The sequence below is a fragment of the Dermacentor albipictus genome, chromosome 5, assembly GCF_038994185.2.
Source record: "Dermacentor albipictus isolate Rhodes 1998 colony chromosome 5, USDA_Dalb.pri_finalv2, whole genome shotgun sequence".
Taxonomy (NCBI): Eukaryota; Metazoa; Arthropoda; class Arachnida; order Ixodida; family Ixodidae; genus Dermacentor; species Dermacentor albipictus.
The window spans coordinates 106,629,589-106,654,147 of NC_091825.1; the positions used below are offsets into that span (position 1 = coordinate 106,629,589).

A 24,559-nucleotide genomic window follows, 5' to 3' on the forward strand; every position below is an offset into this window, starting at 1 on the left:
TCGAAATATTCAGCAATTAAGCATGTTCGAATCTGATACAACACAAATAACAAACGATAATTAAATTTGCATTCGCAATTTCCAGTATTCTCGCAATTCTATGCGTTAAAAAACAACGAAACTCGATGCGATCCCGCGTGAGCGCCATTGCCCTCGATATCGAGCTCTCCTCTGCAGCTCGCCCTTCCCACTTCCCTCTACTTCTTCGCTCCTGCTCGACCGCTGCCCCATCTGTACGAAGAAGAGAAACGCGTTTTGTTTTCGTCCTCAGCTCTCGCTCGCCAGGGGGAGCTACGTCGCACGCTCATATTTCGCTCTTATATCGCTCACATTTTGGTCAAAATGTTCGTTCGAAAGGAAGAAAAGAAACCGAAAGGCTGGGGGAACAGGGAGGTACGAGAAGCGATCGCCGAACTGCAGAAAGCATCTTGCGAGAGCACAGGCAGGCAAAAAAAAAAAAAAACGCGCAGTTGCCGCAGGATGAAGTAGCCAGTAAATGGGAAATATACGAGGAGAAAAAAATATATGGTTGAAATACTGGTGCAAGCAAAGATAAAAGGAGAAAGTGAACGTTGGTTGTCAGAAATACGTGAGAAAAATAAGCGTAGAATATTTTGGAACCGCATAAAATTATTAGGCAGGAAGTCGACAACAATACAACATATGCTAGACGAAGATGGAAACAAACTGGAAATAAAAGCGGCATTAAATTATTTGCGAAAAATGACAGCCGAATCTTTACAAGGCAATGACAAGGTTGTATTTGAAGAAAAAGAGAGCATCAAAGAGAACCAGATGGGAAAAAGAGCTGGTGCTGACAAATTTCAATGGAAGAAAGCCGAAGAGACAATTCGTAAGCGCACAGCCAAAGGGCTAGACGAGGTTCCCGTTAGGCTGATTAATGAACTAGGACCAAAAAGTAAGGAAGCTCTGGTGAAAGCCGCGGAAAAAACTTTAAGAGATAAACGAATGCCAAACCGTTGGCGACAATGTAGAATGAGTTTAATTTACAAAGGTAAGGAGGAGAAAGAATTCACTCGTATAGACCGTTGACCATTACAACGGCAATTTAGATGTTAGCAATGCAGGTAATCAGACTAAAGCTGCAAGCATGGGCAGAGAATAATGAAATTTTGTGAGAACTTCCGAATCGCGTCAGACTGGGTAGGCGTTTAGATGATAAGTTATTCGTTCTAACGCAGTGTATTGGAATATCAAGAATAGAAAGCAGACCGTTACATGTGGCCTTTTTAGACATTACAGGAACGTATGACAACGTAGACCTCAACATCTTGTCGGATATTCTGGAAGGGAAGGCTTGTGAAGATTGCTTATAGCTTTTGAGAGAGATTTACCTAGAAAATACCATTTGCGTTGAATGGTAAGGGATGAGCAGCGAGGAGAAGGTTGATATCAACAAGGGACTGAAGCAGGGGTGCCCTTTATCCCTGCTGCTGTTTATGATGTACATGGTGAGGATGGAGAAGGCGCTAGAAGGAAGTAATATCGAGTTTAATCTCTCATACAAACAGGTGGGTACAGTAGTCGAGCAGAAGCTTCCAGGTTTATTTTATGCGGACGACATTGTGTTGCTAGATAACAAGCAAAGTGATATGCAACGCCTGATTAATATTTGTGGATAGGAAGGCGAGAATTTCGGTCTGAACTTTAGCGTTAGAAAATCAGGTGTTATAGTATTCAATGGAAACAGTGAACAGACAGCGTCAATTCAGGGCCAAGAAATACCTTGGGTAAAAGAATATAAATATCTTGGTATATGCATAAACGAAGGCGACAGATATCTGGAAACACAGGAAGAAACAATAACAGCAAAGGGGAAGAGAAATGCGGCCATAATGAAACACAGAGTGCTATGGGGATTCCGGTTTCAGAAAAGCGTTCTCTTGCAAAACACAGCTACTGCCCTTCATTAACGATCTTTTCATTTATAGTGATTCTGGGTCCGACGTTGACTGTATATTCATTGATTTCGCTAAAGTTTTTGATCTAATCTCACATGAACTACTCATTTACAAACTTGAAAAACTTAGTCTTAAAAGAAGTTTGCTTCAATGAATCAAATATTTCCTTTCTAACCGTACCAAGTACGCAACCTCTAACAACCGTTCACCTGATGCCTCTCCTGTTTTATCTGCTACTTCGCAAGGATCCGTATTGGGGTCCTTTCTTTCTTTAATTTATGTTAATGACCTCCGTGACTGCATTGCTTTCTCGCGTATTAAAATTTTCGCTGATAGCTTCACTGATTCTCAGAAAATTCGAGCAGACCTTGATAGTTTATCATCACAGTGTGTTAAATGGCTTGTGTGGTTTAACATTACAAAAATATGTAAAAGCATGGGAGTAACCCGCCGGACCAGCAATGAAAATTGCACGTATCCTCTCGGTACAACACCAGAATGTGTATCTTATAAACACCTTGGTATTGAAATCTCCAATGATTTTTTGTGGCACGTGCACGTCGATTCTGTCATTGCGAATCGTACGATTGGTTATTTTCGCCGCAATTTTTCTCGCACGCCATCGCCATAAAAATCAAATTTATACAGAACGCGTGTTCGTCCAAAGCTCGAATATGCATCATCCGTCTGGGACCCGAGCCAATCAACGACTTATCATTGCCATAGAATACGTCCAATATCGTGCTGCTCGCTTCACGTTTATCAAATTATTATCGCCATGACAGTGTTTCATTAATGAGGAATGTATTTGCTTTGCCCGGTTTTCTCGGCGTGCTTGTTTCATATGATTTACCATTTTAACCTTGTCTTCAAAGATTATCTTTTATCGCACTCTACGTACGCCTCGTCTCGCCTGGATGATAACTTCAAAAGTTTTTTTTTATGTTCCGCCATGCCAAACTAACTTATGAAGTGATTATTTCATACCGATGACCAGCATCAATTGGAACCGCCTTCCTGCTTCTGTCCCCGCTATCGGCCACACGAATAATTTTTTCATAACTGCTGTTCACAATGCATTTCGTTAATAAGGCTTCCTTCCTCTTGTTCAGTTTTGCGTGCTGCATTTATATATATATATATATATACTTCATCTCCTTCCTGTGATGCTATCGGGCTCTGAAAGCATTTGAAATAAATAAACAAAACATAGTCATAAAAAAGGACAGTGGTAACGTTATTACAAAGAAAAGAAAGGTGGATTTAATTTCATTTTATTTCCTTAAAGACCCCATAGTAGCGGTATTACATTAGGGGTGGGGATACAACATATACAAACAAGTGTTATAATGCATTCAGTTGTGTAAATAAAAAAGGTTTTACATCTTGAACAAATTGTGAAGAGCAGGTGATGGTAGCGACTTGATGAGGAAGGCCATTCCAGTCTTTAGATGCTCGGTAGAAAAATGAGGCTGAAAATGCATTTGTGCGTGAATGTGGTTGTGCTACCTGGTGGGGATGGCCAATGCGTCGTGACCGGCGCGTTGGGGGGACAATGTATGGTGGTCGATTAAGCGTCGAGTAGTAAAACCCGTGGATGAGGGAGAGGGTGGGAATGCGGGGACGAAAAGATAGAAGCGATAAGGAAGATTCCTTTTTTTAAAGATGATATGCTGACGTTGTAAGAGTATGTGGAATGAATATACATGGCTCATGCGAGCACGCGCTTGCAAGCCTGCAAAAGCTCCCGTGAGATTAGTTTCGCGAGTAGCTCCGAAGCAAAGCACATTCTCCCCTTTCTCAAGGGCGCACCTTGAATAGCAGTGACGAGAAGTGAGAAATAATATACTTGGGGAGGAAAGTCAGGTTGGAACCACGCTTTATCATTATTCGAAGTGAACGACACAAACGAAAGAGCCTGAAACTGGATGGCAAGTGCCCCTAAAAGGGGCCCGATCGAAGCGAGCCGTAGCGCAGGCGATGGAAAGGGAGCACGAAAAGAAGACAGAGGAAGTGTGAAAACCCAAGAAGAGGAAAAAAGGAATTACACGCCCGCTAAACATGTTTCTGGCGCAAAGCACGGAACATGAAAAGAAGCGGGGCAGGTAAGAGACAGAGGAGCGAACTCCTGTGTTCAGCCACGAGGGTGCCAAAAAAGGCACGCAAAACCTTTCAGGCGTTGTGCCGAGGGTGTTGCATATGAAATTTCCCCTAGGCTGCGGCAAACTGGACTTTCTGTTAATGACCGACTGAGGGAACACGATAATAGCATCGGAAAATGGGATGGTGCGCACCTTCCTGCGCCATGTATAACTTGCTCATGCGCGCCGCGCTTTGCGCAAGTTAAGATTATCGGCAAAAGAAGAGATCAAGTGGCGAGGTAACTTCTATAATCATTCTCTATAGACAAAGAAAAGGGTCCGCTTGTATTAGTGAAACTTCCATCACTCTGTATAACTTAGAAGTGTGCTTTTTTGATAAACGTCGATGGCACGTCTGACGTCATGATTTTGCTCTACTGCGCGTGCTTGGAAGTCTTCCTTATTTTGTACCTTTGACGGTTAGTTAATAAACAGTTGGTAATTGGCGCTTCTCTGTCCCCCACCTGTTCCCCTTCCTTCAAGTACCATGCTTTGCGCCGGAAACAACAATTTTAGTGGGCTCAGACATCAACTAGCCCAAGAACAAGTTCTTGGGATGACACGCATACGGATGAGGGCGGTAGCGGATGACATGCGAACGTTCTCGTCGCCTTCAGCTGTTATAGCACCCTGTGTCACGTGGACGAAGGGATGTATGAAGCTTGTCGAGGGAAGAACGTTGCTTAGAGATGTACGTACAGAGAAGCACAACAGATATCTGAATACATATAAAGCTTCGGTACTCATTGTGTCACTGTGGATCATGCCCGTTCTGGGGGATGGGCCTACAGAATGGGCACATACATAATGACCCAAGTTGTATATTTGGGGACACAGCCAATGCCACAAGTTGCTGTCTACTCGGCAAGACAGCAGGCGCAAAGTGGGGCAAAGAGGCAGAGAGAGAGAGAGAGAGAGAGAGAGGGAGGGAGAGAGAGAGAGGTTTAATGATACGAAATGCGGAGAGGTTTACCTGAGGTACATTCCTCTAGCCAGCTGCTCTGTGCTGGGGTAAGAGGGGAATGAAGGAAAGCTTCGCTCTAAAAAAAACTCGCCGGCCCTTTGAGTCCGTGAAGATGGTCGAACAGCGAAACTGTGTTAGTTACATCGAGTGTTGCACCATGCAAGTGAAACGTCGCGAGCAGTCTCTAGCGTGAATGTTTTGTTTCACCATTCTTTCACCTCATTTTAGCTTTTGTGTGCTTCGCGTTGTGAGCATGCTTTAGGAGCGCTTTTTTTCCTGTGGTTCTCTTCGTGTTTTTTTTTTTGCGCGCGAGGTTTGTGTTTACATTTTGCCGTGCTTTCTTTTTCGCGTATAAGTTGCTCCGCCCCGTTGACTATTGACTGGATTGGTTTAGCGATTATGACGCCCTTGTGTTTCTTAATGAGGTTACACACGCGTTCGACTGCGATGAGGAGAACGATGTCATTGACGGTATGCATAGTGGTTCGTTACAGCGCAATACAAGACAAGGACACAAGAAGGTATATAGAAGGTTTATACCTTTTTGTGTCCTTGTTTTGTATTGCGCTGCAACGAACCATTATGAATCCCAACCAATTGCCCAACTTGCCGTTTTGATGCAGCGTATTGATGGTATGCCCGCAGTCCGCCGTTGTCGCTTGCGTTCGATGTCTCAAATTTGTTTCGCGGCGTGCTTAGCAGCCTCCACCTGGCATTGCCGCTTGCGATTCTTCAAAATTAAAGTGCTTCAAAATTAAATCTGTCCGTCACATAAGAGAAGGAATTGCTCATACCCCCTTAAGCAATGGCTCATACCCCCGTAAGCTCGGCCTCCCCATTACGACGACAGAACAGAGATGAAATTCAACGCTAGAATGACGAGCGGTAACAGGGTCAGCTGTGGAAGAAGACGACGACGCTCGAGCCATTGCTGATGATGATAGTTTTAGTGAACTCCAACAACTACGGCACAGGGTCCGCATTAACAGCTTCGTCGTAAATGAGCTGGAGACCGAGTGAGAGCTGCCTCAAGGGGCACAAAGCCAGCTTCCCTCGAAATGGAGGGGCTATTGGAAATACATAGAAAAGGAAAGCCGAAGAATCCTTAAGAGTGAGAAGAGGAAAGGAGGAAGAACGGAAGACGCCGACAAATCCACCAGGTGTGACGTGAAGGCACTGACGAAGGGTGCGCTCTGCGAGGAGATGTAAGCCACGCATCCGTCAAGTGGAAAAATCAGGCCGGCTTGACGACCCCGGCATGTTATTTGTGCATAGGCTCGACACGCCAAACTAATGCAGTGGCGTATCACTGCTCAGAAAGGGAACGCGTGCGAGCACGAAAGTGAGAAAACTGAGCGCGTAAACTGAGAAAGTCACACACGAGTTTCCTTCCCTAAGGGACGCTCAAATCTAGCCTCTCACAATTTTCTTTACACCGGGGTACTTCCTAAAAAAATAAATAAAAGGCTGCAGATGGAGAGAGAGAGAGAGAGAGAGGGAGAGAGAGAGAGAGAGAGAGAGAGAGAGAGAGAGAGAGAGAGAGAGAGAGCACAGTTTCGCGCACATTTGATGGTTCGCACCGAGTCTACAAAGGGTCACCAAGACTGTCGACTTGAGGTACTAAAATAACGCTCTCCTGGCTTTTTGTGCCACGAATGTTGCCGATACAGTGAGAGAGAAAGGGCTATAAGGAAGGCAGGGATGTTAACCAGTCAGAAGTCCGGTTGGCTACCCTACGCTGCGGGAAGGGAGAAGGGGAAGAGAGAGAAGGGAGAGAGAGGGGTGTCGAGACGTGCACGGCAAGTACTAGAGTCAGACGTGCTCGTACAAGGTTGCAGATAATCTGCATAAATCTATAGATCTGACCACACCAGTCGCAGGATTGGAGCCCTTTAGGCTAGAACTCAGGAAGGGATCAATCTTCGGGGCTTGTTGCACGAAGTCGCGCGGCCAGTGTACACACGTTTCCTCACTAAGCGCTTCCAATATTGACGCACACAATCTCTCAACTAGCAAATTTGCCGATGCATTTTCTTCTCTTTAAATTAAAGCCCCGATGCGATAGATGACTTCCCTTGCGTTTTCCGCCTTGACATGACAACTTTCACCAACCACACGAATACTAGTGCAGCATTTAAGAGAGCCACGACGTGAAAAATTCCGTTGTAGGACCCGTGGTGGTCTCGGTAGTAACCTGAAAAAAAGAAGAGGGAGAGGGGGTGCATGGACTGCTTTATGAAAAATTTTCATATCCCTAGCGTTGTCTGCATACAAAACAAACACACACACACGCATAAAAAAGAAAAAGAAACGGAAAGAAAAACAACAAGAAAATAATTTAAAGTCGAATTTAACTGACGGTTTGAATAAATTAACTGGAATAATAACGTCAAGTGAGAGTCAAGTTGAGGGAAACAGTTTGGCTTGGGTGTGAAATGACTGAGATAGGTATTGAGAAAAATAAGGTCACATAACTAACTTTCACAGCATGTTGTACTTTCCAAGTTACTGCAGGCTGCGCATGTGAAGGCATCGTGCCGTACGAACGGCGCCCTTGTTGAAGAAAATTGTTGACCTTGGTAAACAGCTATTCGCCTGGGTAATGCAAGACTGCAACCTAAAATTTGCCACGCAGGAAGTATTAATCTTTTGTTCAGAAGGATTAATACAACGAAGCACTGTAACCTGTGTGCTTGAAAAGTGTCTTGAAGCATTATTTGCGTCCTTGTGCCATATTTGTAGAAAAATAAAACCAAAAGAAAACGCAGTAGATTTATGCTAACTTGAATAATCACATGCAAATTTTTGGAGACGTCATTTCTTTCGAGCATTCGCACTAATAAAATTTTAAAGTTCATAACAAAAAATAAAAATAAAATAAACATCTAACGGTTTTGCCTCCATGTGACTTATTAGCATTACGTGGTACCCATTTCCTGCAAATTTGAGCTTATTATTACATTCCGCGTTCTCCCAGGACAACGGAAAAACATGTTTGTAACGACGTAAACGCATATTAGGGGCGCAGTAATTAATTTACAGGAGACGGCATAGGTAACCCACACACTTTCAATTTTGTCTGCATAAGATACATAATGTGCCGCCTATTTCCGCGAAATATGAAGTTGGTACGACTATCCATTATCCCCCAAAAGTAGACAAACCGACAAATTGCAACGCTCATATAAAATACTTACCGTAAAGACCGATATTGTACAACATAATTTGATCTTGAGCACAAGAGGCATAAAGAGGCCCTATTTCCTGAAAGCGTTAAACTGGTGACGCAGTTTGTTGTTTCAGGCAAGTGAGTAACATTACGGTTAACGGCTGTACAACGCTGCCGAACACTCGAATAAGTAATTTACTGCAAATGCCGCGATTGACACATACACATACATTAATCTTTGCATGTATATCAACCATAACGTGTCCCCTATTTTCATAAAACGGGAGCTCGGTGTCACATTTACTTCTCCCAGAACACCTGGAAACATTGCGTATAACAACTCTATGTAACATTTTATCATGTGTATGGTAAATTGCATGCAAAAGCTGTAATTAACCCACGCGCTTTAAACTTTGCACACACATGAGTTATAATATACCTGCCTTCGCCAATGATTCGCCGAATTTTAACTAGGTGGAAGGCATATTTCACCTACGACAGCTCACAAACATACTACGTGGTTCGTAGAGCACAGTTACGAAGCCCTGGAGCGCCTTTATTTATAGTTTACTGCAAAAAAAACAATAATTAATCACATACTCTAAATTTTGCCTTCACATTACTCATTACCCTCTGCCCTGTTCCACTAAACATGAACTATGTGCCAAGTTTGGCTCGCCGGAGACAGCGAATAAATCTTCTACGCACGTTTTACTCATGCGAATAGGGAGAAAAACAAGTTTTCAGTAATTACCCGCAAAGTGAGAGAATGATCCAGAAACTTAAAACTTCGGTCCAAAATTTCCCGTATGTGTCAAACTATTTCCTCTAACTATGCGGTGCTACCATTCCAGAGCATGCGCAGATTAGTTTTGTGTCTTCTTTCTTTTTTCGTCTCAGTGCTTCCTTCAGTTGATAGTCGGCGTTAATGTTGTCCACTTCTTTTGTGTCCGTGTCTGCACGTCTTACTCCCTTTTTTGCATATTTCCCCTAACACCATGCCCCCTCAGTCTCGTTCTCATTTCTTCCCATTTATACAAGACGCGAACTAGGTGCTACATTCAGACACTGAAAAAACGATTACTTGTAAGATCTGATAACACTTTCTAGCATCACCATAAGGATTTTTTTTTTGCAAAGCAGATAAATAGCTATCTGACGCACTTGAAAATTTGCCAGCCCCCATAACATGGTCCCTATCCTGTCCATAATGTAAGCATTGTGCCGTACTCAGTTATTTCAGGACACCAGGCAAGTTTTCTTACGTCGTTCATAAAAGTGTTTCCAACATTCTTCAACGCTTGTGTAAGTAATTTTCTGCGAATGCTGTAACTGGCCTACGTTGTTAAACTTCGATCATTGATCACCCACAAAAATTCTCCTTATTTTCATGCGAATTGAGTCTCGGTACAACTATTCTTTCCATAGGACATCGGGCAAATAAAGTACGCGCTTCGTATATAACGCCTTTAAGAAAGGAAGCCAACGAGCATTTCGTACTAATTTACAAGTTCCGTAATTAACCTAAATTAACTTGAAGTTTTTCGTGCACATCGCCCAGACCCTGGCTTCTACTTTCTACGAACATAAAGCTGCTGCTATCTTTGGCTGTCCTAGAGAACCAGGGAAAATTTTGTAATCGTTTCATATAACGCCTCTAGCTGGCAGAAAACGAGTCTATCAATGAACATTTAGCCTATAATTTCAAGCTTTCCTCGCACACCATCTCTTGTCTCCCGTTCCCTCAGAAATTGAGTATGCTACAGGATATAGTTGTTTGGAATAATACTGACGCGCGTACAAATTATTTGATTTCAGTAAACGTTTTTCATGAGCCAATCTGTTGCCATGTTATCACTGCATCCTTTCTGTATCCGAAGTTTCTGGAATGTTATATCGCTGGTTCTGTACCCGTTGTCCGTTGTCACCGAATCTGGCGTAATCAGCTCATATGCGCGACACGAATTATGTAGTACTTTCTGGAAGTCACGTATAATGAAAATCACATTTTCGATGACCGACGAGTGCGCTCGCCGCCGTCATTTCGCTGGGTGATACTTGTTCTTTTATTGGACGAGAGTACGTCCAATGAACAGTTAGTCTCGTGACTTGCGTTGTGCCACTGCTGTTCTTTACTGTCCCGACGGCGCGACAATAGGTAACTAGATGGCGGGATCTAACGCAATAAAACAACACACGCTCCTGAATATTTATGACCACCTGCGCTTCCTTAAAGTCCAGAAACATCCACGTATGCACGAGTGCTTTTACATTTCGCCCGCATCGGAATGCGGTTGCCTAGGCTGGGAATCGAGCCCGCGACCTATAGATATATATAGTGCTAAGGCAGCAGAGCCACTACGCCACATAGACGGTTGATTTAGTCTCCCTGGTTCCAGGCCACCGAAAAAAAACAAGAAGAAGATGTATAGCGTTTCCTAGCGCTTCTGATCACACTAGCAGCTTCGCCGTAAGACGAAGTGGCTTATTGACTTCACCGTCGGCACATCTACGTCCTTGTTTCATTTTTGCAGCCCTAATGGTCATCGCACTGGAATATTTTGCTTCTTCAACGTCTATGTTATTGCGCTCACGTGCAAGACACAGTGATCAGCAGCTGTGACCTTAGTAAATCAAAGAGGAGAACCCGCGCAGGCGAGAAGGAATTGCCACTCACCGAACAAGAATGGCCTCGTGAAATGCACGAAGCCTTCGCAGAACACCAGTCCGCCCATTAAGACGGGCAGCGACTCCACTCCGAAGTCCCTCGTGAGAGATGGCGCCTGCAGAGCGATGCGGCTTCCGTTGCTGACTCCTACCAGTGCCGAACACGCCAGCATCAGTGGGAAACTTCTAAACCAGACGAACAGTTCAAAGGCGCAGCCTTGGATCACGTAGCCGAGGAGCATCACCGTATCGAGGGTCAGCAGTCCCGAGTCGATGATGGCGCCACTCGCGGGCCTCAGGACGAGGTCGCCGGCCGCGAAGGCGTTCATGAGGAACACCGCACGGGCAGGCGAGACGCCTCTGTCCACGGCCATGTCCACGTGAAGGAGAAAAAACGTTGTTAGTCCGAACACCACTACAGAGAACGACAAGGCATTCACGGCGAAAGGAACGGTAACGAATAGTTTTAACGTAGAAACGAAGCTTTCGGTGTCCCCTTTCTCCCCTTGTGCACGCTTCGTGGATTCTCGGTGTGCAGTACGTAAGAGCACGTGTTCTATGTCATTACGAGCAATTGGAGATTCAGCAAGGCCGGTTTCGGACTGGTTTCGCAGCATGTCACTTCTTTCTTCTCGAATCACGTTTTCGTTCTGCAGCGCGCGTGGATAATGCAGGTATTGGCTCGAAGTTTCTGTTGTCTTGTGCTTGGCGGATTCAGTGCAATCGATGGCGGAAGACACGTCTAGTCGCTTCATCCACGCGGGGCTTCGAAGAACGATGGCAGCAGGGCAGGCGTTGAGTATGATTGCACCGAAAATGAGGAACATGCCTCGCAGGCCGTATGTGGAACGCAGCAGCTCGGTGAGGGGCGGAACGTAGATTAAGTTTAAGCCGCTCATCAGAAATATTATGCAGCAAGCGGTCGTCCTCCTCCTCTCGAAGTGCTGCGAGACGAGCACGTTTACTGCGACGTACACGCCGGATACTGCCGTACCTGGGAATGAAGAGAGGATATATATATGTCACTGCCTGGCAATACTTGCACAGGTCATTACAAGGACAGCGCAGAAGAACATACGACCAGAAATAATAATTGTTTCTGACATTTGGGCAATAACAGTATCTATCTATCTATCTATCTATCTATCTATCTATCTATCTATCTATCTATCTATCTATCTATCTATCTATCTATCTATCTATCTATCTATCTATCTATCTATCTATCTATCTATCTATCTATCTATCTATCTATCTATCTATCTATCTATCTATCTATCTATCTATCTATCTATCCATCCATCCATCCATCCATCCATCCATCCATCCATCCATCCATCCATCCATCCATCCATCCATCCATCCATCCATCTATCTATCTATCTATCTATCTATCTATCTATCTATCTATCTATCTATCTATCTATCTATCTATCTATCTATCTATCTATCTATCTATCTATCTATCTATCTATCTATCTATCTATCTATCCATCCATCCATCCATCCATCCATCCATCCATCCATCCATCCATCCATCCATCTATCCATCTATCCATCTATCTATCTATCTATCTATCTATCTATCTATCTATCTATCTATCTATCTATCTATCTATCTATCTATCTATCTATCTATCTATCTATCTATCTATCTATCTATCTATCTATCTATCTATCTATCTATCTATCTATCTAATTTAATTTAATTCATTCTATGTGTCCTACAAGGGCTGTAGTGGCGCTGCCCGCACACGTGCACGCATTCACCTTATGTATTTCTTTCCCCTCTCATAAATTTATATTTCCCTCTCTTATCGTAAAAAATTATGCTGTTTTACGTGCCAGAACCATGATCTGATTATTAGGCATGCCATAGGGGGAGGAATGCGATTAATTTGGCCCACCTGAGTTTCTTCAACGTACACCCGATGCACGGTCATCATCATCATCATCATCACCAGCCTGGTTACGCCCACTGCAGGGCAAAGGCCTCTCCCATACTTCTCCAACAACCCCGGTCATGTACTAATTGTGGCCATGCCGTCCCTGCAAACTTCTTAATCTCATCCGCCCACCTAACATGCATGGTACACAGGCGTTTTGCATTTAGTCCCCATCGAAATTCGGCCGCCGCGGCTGGGATTTGACCCCGCGACCTCGTGCTTAGCAGCGTAACGACAAAGCCATAAAGCAGCCACGGTGGTCGCTCTCTTATCGTGCAGCAGCCAACCAGGCACTTCCGTTAGCATCCCTGCCGTCTCTATTTATTTTCATTCTCTCTTTTACTGCTGGTGATCACTCGTCCATACTCGAGGTCCACACTCGTCCGTGCCTTACCGTGAACGATTCCGAAGGCAATGATGAGGAACAGGACATCGTTGGCGAAATAGCAGGCGCAGGCGGAAACGCTAGCGACGAACGGGCAGACGAGCAGCACAGCCCGGCACGAGAAACGCCTGCAGAGGTATCCCATGCCAGGGGCTGCAATGAAACGATAATCATCGATGAAGTGCGCTCTCTCCGTTTGTTATACGCGGCCTGCTGAGAGGAGGAGAGTGGCATTTGTGAATTATGTCCAGTAGAAAGTGTTTGGAATCCCAATTAAAGGAAAAAAAAGAAAGAAACTAGATAATTTACGTTGTATACCAAAGATATTTAATTAATGCCATCGCCCTAATGTTCGCATGCCCTTTTGGAGTTCTACGATGGTTTCATGTGGGTGGCGGCAACGTCTAGCGGTATGTTGAGGGAGAGAGAGGGGAAACGAAAACGGAAAGGTAGGGAGGTTAACCAAGGACGTGTGCAGTCGGCTACCCTAAACTTGGGGAGGGGGAAGGGGAATAGATAAGGAAAGAAAAGAAAAATAATAAAGAGTCAGTCATGCGCAGAGACAGTCGCAGAGGAATGTCCACTGCCACAAATACTCGTACAGTCCAGAAGCCTTCAAAAAGTGCAGTTGTGGCCTTTCGCGTGCAAGAATGCATAGGCCATGGTCCAATATCTTTTCCTCCAAAGACAAGTGATTCCTCTGTAGAACGCTGGTTTTCAGTGGTTTTCAGTCTCTGTAACTTTTTTAAAGCTTTTCTTTGGTGCTTGCGAAAGACGCCGGTCTCGTGAGTGCGGCAATGGAATCACCGAGGCCTCCGCCCATACCATCCACGTCGACTACAGCCGCTCTAGGAAAGCGCTCTGGCCACCCGAGCGACGCCGACAGCGAGGACACGCTGATATATTCTACGGTCAGTGACGAAAGCTCGGACGAAGGGGACTTTGTACCCGTGACAAGGCGTAAAATAAAGACTACTTACGTTCTCTTCTTCAGCAAGGATACCGTGATTACGTGATAGCCACCGGTTCACACTACCTTGTTAGTACCGGTGACTGCTGCTGATAGCCTTAACCGGCTTAATCGTTAAGCCACGTCTGTGTTTCTTGAGGCCCTCGCCTCGGAACAAATCACGGATATGAGGATCAATGGTCGCCGCAATGTCCTCGTTATAGATGTTACGCAACGTAGTGCGCTGGATGTATTGAACAATGTCAGTGTGTTGGGGGACGTCAATGTACGATCTTACGTATACCAGGGGGCAAGGACTCTACGTCTCATGTTATTTGTGATGTCGACGCTTCCGTCAGCGAAAATGACCTTCCAATTCTCATCAAGCCCGCGACGGAAGGTCTTCTCGTATTGCAAGCCCATCGTCTTGGCAATTCGCGATGTGTAACACTTGTCTTCAAAGGGGACATCCTTCCATCACAAGTCAAAGTTGGTCATTTTCGACATGCGATGCGGCCGTTTGTGTCAAGGCTTCGGTGCCGGAACTGCTATAAGATAGGCCACGTCAGCGCTGTTTCTACAACTTTTGCCGTGTGCTCGCCGATGCCCAGAATCGTACAATACAGACGCCTGCCATGCAGAACATCGCAAGTGCGCCAATTGTCACGGCCCTCAAGATGTGCCTTCAAAGGATGCAAGTGTTCAAGCAAATGGCCAGAGACGGTTCCATCCACAGGGAGGCTACTGCCAAGGTCCGATGTCGGCGCTCTCGTCGCCGCAGACCTTCTAGGAAACGTGCTGCCAAAACTAGGGATGCGCCTCTTGCACGGGCTGTCCACCCATAACCACAAGCGCCCAGCAATGCCAGCAACGTGCACCCTGAGAAGGACACAAGAATCATGGGCCGACCTGACGCATGTCCAGCGCTGCCGTCGATAAGCCTGCCAGCAGAGCCGCAGCATCGCTCGTCCAAGGCCATTTCGGAACGAGCCTTTGGCAACAATTAAGATAAGGACGCCATAACCACGGTAAAAACCGTCATCAATACCTTTCGAGTGCTCTGAACTAGCATTCGCACTCCGGCTGCTTATAGTGCACTTCGAATACTGAATGCTCTAAATCCGGTGCTGACCAGTCTGGACATGGCTCCTCCTCTGCAACCCCTCCGTAAAGAGGTCAAATAAGCTTCGATTTTCCAATGGAATACCCTAGGCGTTAAACCCCGCATTTCGGATATTCAGCCTTTTGTATTTAAGAATCAGTTTCCTATTATCGTCATTTGCTAATCACGCCTTCACAATGCGATGAGATTATCCAGCTACGAAGCTTTCAAGTCTGCTACTTGCAACGGTCACAGTAAAGTCATCAATTACATCAGGTGAGAGCTTACCCATATTGAGCATCCAGTAACACCTGATGATAACAACTAATACGTGTGCCTGATTGTGATACGCAATAACCTCACTTTCACGCTAGTAGGTGCATATAATTCACCTTCAAGCCGTTTTGACACTGCAACATTAAGCGCTCCAATATCAGCGAAACCTGGGCCGTGGATTACTACTGGCGATTTCAACGCTAATCGCCCACTATGCGGAAGCCGTTGGGGAACACGAGTTTCCTCCTTTGCGTCAGATCATGAACTGTTTCGTTTAAACGATGGCAATCTTACGTTCTTACGGGGACTGACATATAGCAGCTGCCTCGACCTAACGTTTGTGTCATGCAGCTCAAGTAACAAGGTACATTGGCTTGCGGAAAATGCAACCATGGAAGTGACCATATCCCCACCTATATAAAATCATGGGCCTAGGAAAGTTGTTTCTTCACGCATCGACTGGTCAAAGTACAGGTCACTTACAGAGAAGAGGTGTCAGGAACATGAAGAAGGTTCTTTTGAAAACCTAGAAGACATAATCAAAGCTGCTACTCAAAAGGCAGCCTGTAATTTTACACTTTCATCGCAGTTTTGTGAATATGAAGCGGAATTGGGGCGGCTCCGAGTAATCCCTCGCCTTGCTGAATGACGGTATAGGAGCACAAAATCCATCTACGACTTGAGGGAGACGACACGTGTGCAGAAGATTCAGCGTCGAATCAATGCACTCCAGTCTCTAAAATGGAAATATTTATGCGAGTCACTTGATCCACCCAATCCTCTGTCTCAAATACGGAGGATTGTCCTCGGCCTATTAACATTACCACAGCACCATCGCACCTTCAAGTGCCTTGTTCTCCATTAAGGTCATCGTGAAACTGAAGTAGCACAAGACTACTGCGCGAGGTTTGCCTGTAAGGGGCGGTAAGGGTAAGGGGTTTGCCGGTAACGGGTTCACCGCGAGCAATCTAGGAAACACGCCGACGTCAAGAGATTCCCGGATGCATAATCTCTTCTCTGCAGAGGAGCTTCAATCAGCTTTGGCAGCATGTAAGCGTTCCTCATCACCTGGACGTGATGGTGTTACTTACATGGCCATGTGTACATTGATCAAACAGCTCGTCATGTCCTTCTAACTATACACAACGACTCATGGCGCGACGGATTGGTTCCTCCCTCGTCGAAGTCCAGCCGCCTCGTTCCTCTACTCAAAGCAAGTAGATTTTCCTTGGACCTGGCCTCCTATCACCCCATCGCACTGTTTTTGCGTATGACATCCTCCACTGCACTACATCTGCAGGCTTGGAGTGGCGGCTGACACCGGCGAAGAATGCCGAGAGCGAGTGGGGCTATACTAATCCAGGTACAACCAAATTAGGAAGGCCCACTAAGCTTGAACAAAGACACTCCCTCACCAGAACAGGAATTGCCTCCCTGGTGCAGTATTCGGCCACAACTTTCCCAATGATATCTACAATTAACTCACGGCCCTCAGTCCCCAGCAGCTGCGGAGCACCTGTCCAAGGCGGCGGTCAGACCTGTAACGCAGCAGAGGGTGCTAAGAATCTCTGGATCCGGACAGGCCGCCGCTGGAAACTGACCCTGTCAACCTTTAATTGCCGAACTCTGTCGAGTGAGGCTAGCTTAGCAGTACTGTTCGAGGAACTATCAGACATTGTTTGGGATATCATCGGCCTTAGTGAAATTAGAAGAACTGGTGAGGCTTATAGTTACTGAATAACAACCATGTCCTCTACTATAGAGGTCTCCCTGATAAAAAAGCATTGCGGAGTAGGATTCTTAATCCATAAGGACATAGCGGGCAACATTGACGAATTCTACAGCATTAATGAGAGGGTGAGAGAGTAGCCGTAGTCGTAATCAAACTTAATAAGAAGTATAGATTAAAGGTAGCACAAGCCTACGCTCCAACATCCAGCTACGACGATGAGGAAGTAGACCAGTTTTACGAAGATGTTGAATTAGCGATCAGAAAAGTGCAAACTCGGTATACAGTAGTAATGGGTGACTTCAATGGAAAAGTGGGGAAAAAGCAAGCGGGTGAACATGCAACTGGCAACTACGGCGTCGATTCTCGAAACGCTAGAGGAGAGGTGCTGGTAGAATTCGCTGAAAGGAATAAGCTGAGAATAATGAACCCATTTTTCAGGAAGCGTAGGAACAGAAAGTGGACCTGGAAAAGCCCTAATGGTGAAACAAGGAATGAAATTGATTTCTTACTTTCTGCCTAGCCCAGCATAGTGCAGGATGTAGAATTCATAGATAGGGTAAAGAGCAGTGATCATAGGTTAGTGAGGGCTAGCATTCACCTCAATTTGAAAAGAAAAAGAGTAAAATTGGTCAGGACGAAACAGGTTAACTTAGAGGGAGTAAGGGTAAAAGCAGACAAATTTAGGCTGGTATTTGGAAACAAATTTGCAGCCTTAGAACAGAGAGGTGATAATGATGACACAGAGCTAATGAATGAAACCGTAATGAGGCTGACTTTAGAGGCATCCATTGAAGTGGGAGGCAAGGCACCAAGGCAACCAGTAGGCAAGCTCTCCGAAATAACAAAGGACCTATAATAACGATATGACAAAGAATGAAAGTGTCCAACTCAAGAGGTAAGATAGAATTCACGGAACTGTCAAAACTGATCAACAAGGCGAAAATAAGTGATATTCGAAATTAAAACGTGTGATATTTGAAATTAAAACGTGAAAAAGACTGAGTAAACCGTAAAAAATGGACGCAGTATGAAATTAGTGAGAAGGAAACTTGGCATATGACAAACCAAGATGTATGCACTGAAAGATAAGCAGGGTAATATCAGTAATCTCGAAGGTATAATAAATGCATCCGAAGAATTCTATACTGACCTGCACAGTACCCAGATGACTCAGGAGAACTCCATTCGGAACAATAATGAACAGGATACAGAAACTCCTCCTATAACTAGAGATCAGGTCAGAAGGGCTTTGCAAGACATGAAACGGGGAAAAGAGGCAGGAGAAGACGGAATAACAATCGATTTAATCAAAGATGGAGGAGACCTAATGCTTGAAAAACTGGCAGCTCTCTATACGAAATGTCTATCAACTGAAAGGGTCCCAGAAAACTGGAAGAATGCAAACATTATACTAATCCACAATAAGGGAGACATTAAAGAACTGAAAAATTATAGGCCTATTAGCTTACTGCCAGTGTTGCATAAAATATTTACCAAAATAATCTCCAATAGGATAAGGGCAACACTGGACTTTAGTAAAGCAAGAAAACAGGTGGGCTTCAGGAAGGGATTCTCTACAATGGATCACATCCATGTCGTTATTCCGGTTATCGAGAAATCCGCGGAGTACAATAAGCCTCTCTATATGGCTTTCATAGATTACGAAAAAGCATTTGATTCACTAGAGATACCAGTGGTCATAGAGGCATTGCGTAATCAAAGAGTACAGACCGTTTACGTAAATACCTTGGAAAATATCTACAGGGATTCAACAGCCACCTTAATTCTACACAAGAAAAGTAGGAAGATACCTAGAAAGAAAGGAGTCAGACAAGGAGACAATCTCTCCCATGCTATTCACTGCGTGCTTGGAAGAAATATTCAAGTAATTAAACTGGGAAGGTTTAGGAGTAAGGATCGACAGCGAATACCTCAGCAGCCTTCGCTATGCCGGTGACATTGTTCTATTCAGCATCACTGTGGAAGAGTTACAACAAATGATTGAGGACCTTAACAGAGAGATTGTAAGAGTGGGGCTGAAGATTAATGTGCAGAAGACAAAGATAATGATCAATAACCGGGCAAGGGAACAAGAATTCAGGATCACCAGTGAGCTTCTATATAGAGTCTGTTAAGGAGTATGTTTACCTAGGTCAACTGATCACAGGGAACCCTGGCCATGAGAAGGAAATTCCCAGAAGAATAAAAATGGGTTGGATCGCATAGACATGGTGAGTTCCTGACTGGAAGCTTACCGTGATCATTGAAAAGGAAGGCATGCAACCAGTGCATTTTACCGGTGATGATATATCGGGGAGAGGCTTGGAGACTGACAAAGAAGCTTGAGAACAGGTTAAGGACTGCGCAAAGAGCGGTGGAACGAAGAATGCTAGGCTTAACTTTAAGAGGAAGAAAGATAGCGGTTTGAATCAGAGAGCAAACGGGTATAGACGGCATTCTAATTGACATGAAGAGAAAAAAATGGCGCTGGGCAGGTCATGTAATGCGTAGAGTAGATAACCGCTGGACCATTATGGTGACAGAATGGGTACCAAGAGAAGGGAAGCGCAGTAGAGGGCGACAGAAGACTAGGTGGTGCGACGTAATTAGGAAATTTGCGGGTGCTAGTTGGAATCGGCTGGCGCAGGACGGGTAATTGGAGATCGGGAAAGAGGTCTTCGTCCTGCAGGGGACATAAAATATGATGATGATGATGATGATGATGGTGGTGGTGGTGGTGGTGGTGGTGGTGGTGGCGAGGATGGTACTGATTCGCCTAGAATGGTACCTGGAGCATAACGAGATATACCATGATGCTGTGACCGGCTTTCGGCGTGGACGGTCCTCGATCGATAACGTGATTGACCTTGTCTCGTCTGTACAACAAGAAAAAAGCCTAAAGAGATTATCTGTCGCCATGTTCTTGGACCTGAAAGGGGCCTACGACATTTTATCTCATGTATGTATTCAGGATGCCTTGGGGACATTAGATTGGGAGACCGTGTTTGCCAATGGATTTACAGTTATGTGAAGGGCAGAAAATTCTTTGTAGAAACAGAAGATGGTGCAACAACGCACCGCTGTACTTGTGGTGTGCCTCAAGGTGCGCTTATAGCGTACTCGCCCTCAACGGGAGCGAAAAGAAAACGTCTGCCCTCCGTGAGGTTTCGGACGAGACTGCTTTATTTCAAAAAAGAAAGGAAGTTGCGGAAAAGAAAGAAAAGATAACATGAAGGGGGCGTGCCAGCTGCTTATCTCCTGCGGTGCGCGGGAAATAACATGCGGAGGCATGTTGGCAGCGTACGGCCCGAGCGCGCCGCCAGCGCACAAATATACAGAAACACGCGAGGGAGGGGAGCGCCTAACGGAGACCGTTGCGTCCTGTGAGCTCGAGGTCAAGGTCCCCCCCCCCCCCGCCCCCCTCTAGGCCGCGGGGCAAGGGACAAGATATATATATTACGTGCGACGCCGCACGCGGGATTTTCTGCGACACGGGCACCTTAACGCTATCGCGTTAAAACTGTGGCCATTCGTGTTGGCGACAGAGAGGAATTCGTTTCTTTAGACTGTGTATGTAGGAAAGACACGAACAAACGCGCGAGCTAGTCTTCGAGGTGAGCCAGTTTCACGTGTTCTACAGAAACGAATTCCTCTCCGTCGCCAACACGAATGGTCACAGTTTTACCGTGCTAGCGTTAAGGAGCACGTGTCGTAGAAAATCCCGCGTCCGGCGTCCGACGTCGCTTAGGTAAAAAGATTTGCGCACCACCCAAGCCCTCCATGTGACGCAAGGAATTTACTGAACTAATCGAATTTCTCAAGTTTAAATACGCGGAAAAATCGTAAGCTACGAGTGGCACACAACCTACAGACATAATAGCTGTCGGATTGTAATTTGACTATAGGAGAAAACATAATTCTGTTACGCGCAAACTGAAAAAAGAAACCACTACGCAAAACCAGACCGGCCGCGGCGTCCGGCGCGGTGGGTGTCTTGGGGGCCATGGAGTGGCGCGCCCGGTTCCTTGCAATACCTCCTGCTGGCGCTCGCCTCCGCCGCATCGTACCGCATCGCGGCCCACGCAAGAGGGCCGTGGTTTCACCACAAAGCTCGCCTTCGTGCATAGGGTTCGCGGCAAGCGTTTCCAGGTAAACATTACGATTAACATACGCTCCAGTTGCCTGGAAGAGTGAGAAGCAGTCAGGGATATTTGAGCGCTATGGCGCTGCACTCTTAAAGGCGAAGCTTAAGCGCCGTCCAAATTATTTCGCCCGTATTCCATCACACCGCCTCGCCTTACTTCCTGCTTCTAGGCCATACTCTGCGTTCAGCGATATTATTGCTTCGCATCGTTCACTGCTGCCCTCGAACTTCACGCCTGCAGCATGACCATAATTACCGTTGTGCTGCTACATACTCTAGAAGCCCTCCTAACTATTCCTGGAATCCAAAAGAAAACGCAATCGTCATTTTTAGCCCTACAACAAGCCACAGTACTGCTGCTGCATGAGAAACACAGTGGACGCCTTCGCATTTACACGGATGGTTCAGTTTCTTCCGCAAGCTCAGCATTAGCAGCGGATATTCCCGCGATGTCGGTCACCATAAAATTAAAGACATCACATTTTACATCATCGACGGCTGCAGAACTCGCCGCCCTCCGTGCTGCTCTAGAATTTGTAATTGAATCGTTACAGACATGGTCAATCTTCTCCAGCTCCAAGATCACTCTCCAGTTCGTTATGCCGCCGTTTTGTCGTGGGCCGAATGAACATTTAGTCGCTGAAATAAGTTTCTTCATCACCATGCAATAGAGAAAAATAAACACAACAAAGTTTATCAGTGGATACCGGACCATTGCGGTATCTACGGAAATGACCGTGCAGATGAGGCCGCTGTCTGGATTGGGGGCTCAATCCCATCGCTCGTGATCCGTTGTCAAGATTGGAGTCCGGCATGAATTCGAAGGTAGCTGGACCATGCCGTCGTCCAACTTATCCACGCTGAGGACGTTGATGAAGGGAAGGACTGCTTCTCATTGAGAACGAGGAATATGGGTTTATTTACAGTATTTACATGCCGTTCATCAGTCTAGCACGACTGCGAAAAGTACGTCAAACACGGCTGCTTGAGAGAGTGTCTTAGTCCAACATGACTGCTTAAAAAAAAGTGTGTCGAGCATCCGCACAACAGCAGTTTTTAAACACTCGGTCCTCCCACGATACAAGGTGACGCGAACGTTCGTTTAGTCATCGTAAACTAGCCACCTCTCCGCGCGACGGTTTACACACACACATGCACACACACACACACGTGTTCACGGTCCGAAACCGACATCACACGAATTTCGTAGAACTCGGAGGGGACCGGGGTAGCACGCCCGGGTAGCCATTGTCCTGCGTCTTGGTCGGCGCGTGGGAAGGGACCTTCGTCGGCGTTCCCGCGGCAACTGCCCCACTCATAGCAGAACAGGGAGGCGTTGTCGTGTTGCGCACGAAGCCTGCTTCGTCGAACTCCTCCAGTCACAACGGCGACGAGGCTAGAGCGTAACGGTGGCGATTTCAGCACAAAGCCTCCTTCGTCAAACGCATCCTAGCTGAAGCGACGGAGAGTGGAGGATGCGCGTATTGTTCCCGACACAAAGTCGACTTAGTCACGCCGTGGCTAGAGGTTGGCGGCGGCGTTCCAAGATGAGGTTGCCACCGCTGGCGTAAATGGCTGGCAAACTTGCAGTGCAGCTGGCCGTTCTTAACACCGCCCAATCTGCTCTCATGATGGCTTCCACTGTGTAGCTGTACCGCTATCCAGAACAGCCTCAGCTACAGGGCTTCGTTCGCTTGCATGTGAACTTACACTTGCGTAGCCGTTTTGAGAATTGGCTAGCCTCCTTGTCTTTCCGTATATTCCTCCTCCTCTTCCTCCTCCGACAGCACTCTATTATGTATTGGTTGAGTTTAGCTTGTAGAATGCGTCGCTGAGAGTCAAGGATGGGCAGTAACCCAGAAGGTGCTCAAAGTGCCATCGCACCCGCACAAATTGAACGCCGCACTGTTAGTCATTCCTATTAGAAACGAATAGGCATTTGTATATGAGACGCCCAACCACACGGCGACACAGTAAAGTTGTTTGAGGACGGGAAAGTTCAGGTGGCAGGCGATGTCGCAATTTGGGGTCGAGAAAGCGCAAGTGTGAGTCGGTGAAACATGCCGTTTCCAAAACGGCATGTTGAGTATCCTTGAGGCACAGGCGCATTGAAAAGTGGAGCAGGCTCAGTAGAGCTGGCAAAGCGTACAGAAACATGCGTCGGACACAGTGATGAGTGCACAAGCACCAAGTTTGGATATAGTGAAGCATCTGCAAAGTCTTTGGTAGATTTCATGCAGTGCAAAACAGATCCCTAAGATTTCCGAAAGGCATGAGAATTCGTTTATACAGTTTTTCTGTCTTTGATGAATGACTTGCTCGTACTTTGCGTGCCTCTGCAAACGTTTCTTCATACTAATCCATTTTCACAAATTTCTCGAGTTTCTATACCACGCATGCAAAAAAAAAAAGGGGGGGGGGGAGAAGAAAGTAGGGACAAGTCAGAGAAAAGTCAGCCCGTGAGTCTTAATGTGCTCGCGTGACATATAACGTAGCGAGGAGCTACGCTGTACTTCAAGCCTGTCTTTTAAACAATATGTATGCATGAGTGGACCTTTGTCGACGTAGTATGTAAGAATTGTGTAAGATCAACATGTAAGGACATAGGGCAAGATAACGTGCAGATACAAAGGTAAGGTTCACTAACATGGCAAGGAAATGAGCATTTATGAATGTTAGTGAGCTCTAGAATCTGTACAAAAGTACGTTTATCTAGGCCAATTACTCCACAGGAGCACTTATTATGGGAAGGAAATTTACAAAAGAAGAAAAATGAGCCGGAGCGCATACGGAAAGCATTAGCAAGTCACGACCATCATTTTGCCGCTATCCTTGAAAAAATAAGTGTACGATCATTGTACTCAACCAGTACTAGATTCATTGTACTCAACCAGTACTAGATATGGGACAGAAAGGTAGAGGTTAACAAAGAAGCTTGAGAAGAAGTTGAGGACCGCGCAACGAGCGATCGAAAATTTAATTAAATTATGGGGTTTTACGTTCCAAAACCACTTTCTCATTATGAGGCACGCCGTAGTGGGGGACTCCGGAAATTTCGACCACCTGGGGTTCTTTAACGTGCACCTAAATCTAAGTACACGGGTGTTTTCGCATTTCGCCCCCATCGAAATGCGGCCGCCGTGGCCGGGATTCGATCCCGCG

The 24,559-nt window shown here is 45.8% G+C and overlaps 1 protein-coding gene across 4 annotated transcripts in view; it reads right to left on the reverse strand.

The window, feature by feature from the left end:
• Positions 1-3,218: 3,218 nt before the first annotated feature.
• The window catches only part of LOC139060020 (monocarboxylate transporter 12-like), a 207,265-nt gene continuing 185,924 nt past the window's right edge, over positions 3,219-24,559 (reverse strand). For all 4 annotated transcript variants that reach the window (XM_070538697.1, XM_070538700.1, XM_070538698.1 and 1 more), the window contains 3 exons: positions 13,204-13,347; positions 10,874-11,857; positions 3,219-7,221 (listed from right to left, as the gene is read on the reverse strand). In XM_070538697.1, coding sequence (XP_070394798.1) covers positions 7,073-7,221; positions 10,874-11,857; positions 13,204-13,347 — 1,277 coding nt within the window. In that variant the 3' untranslated portion in view covers positions 3,219-7,072. The remainder of the gene's footprint in view (positions 7,222-10,873; positions 11,858-13,203; positions 13,348-24,559) is intronic.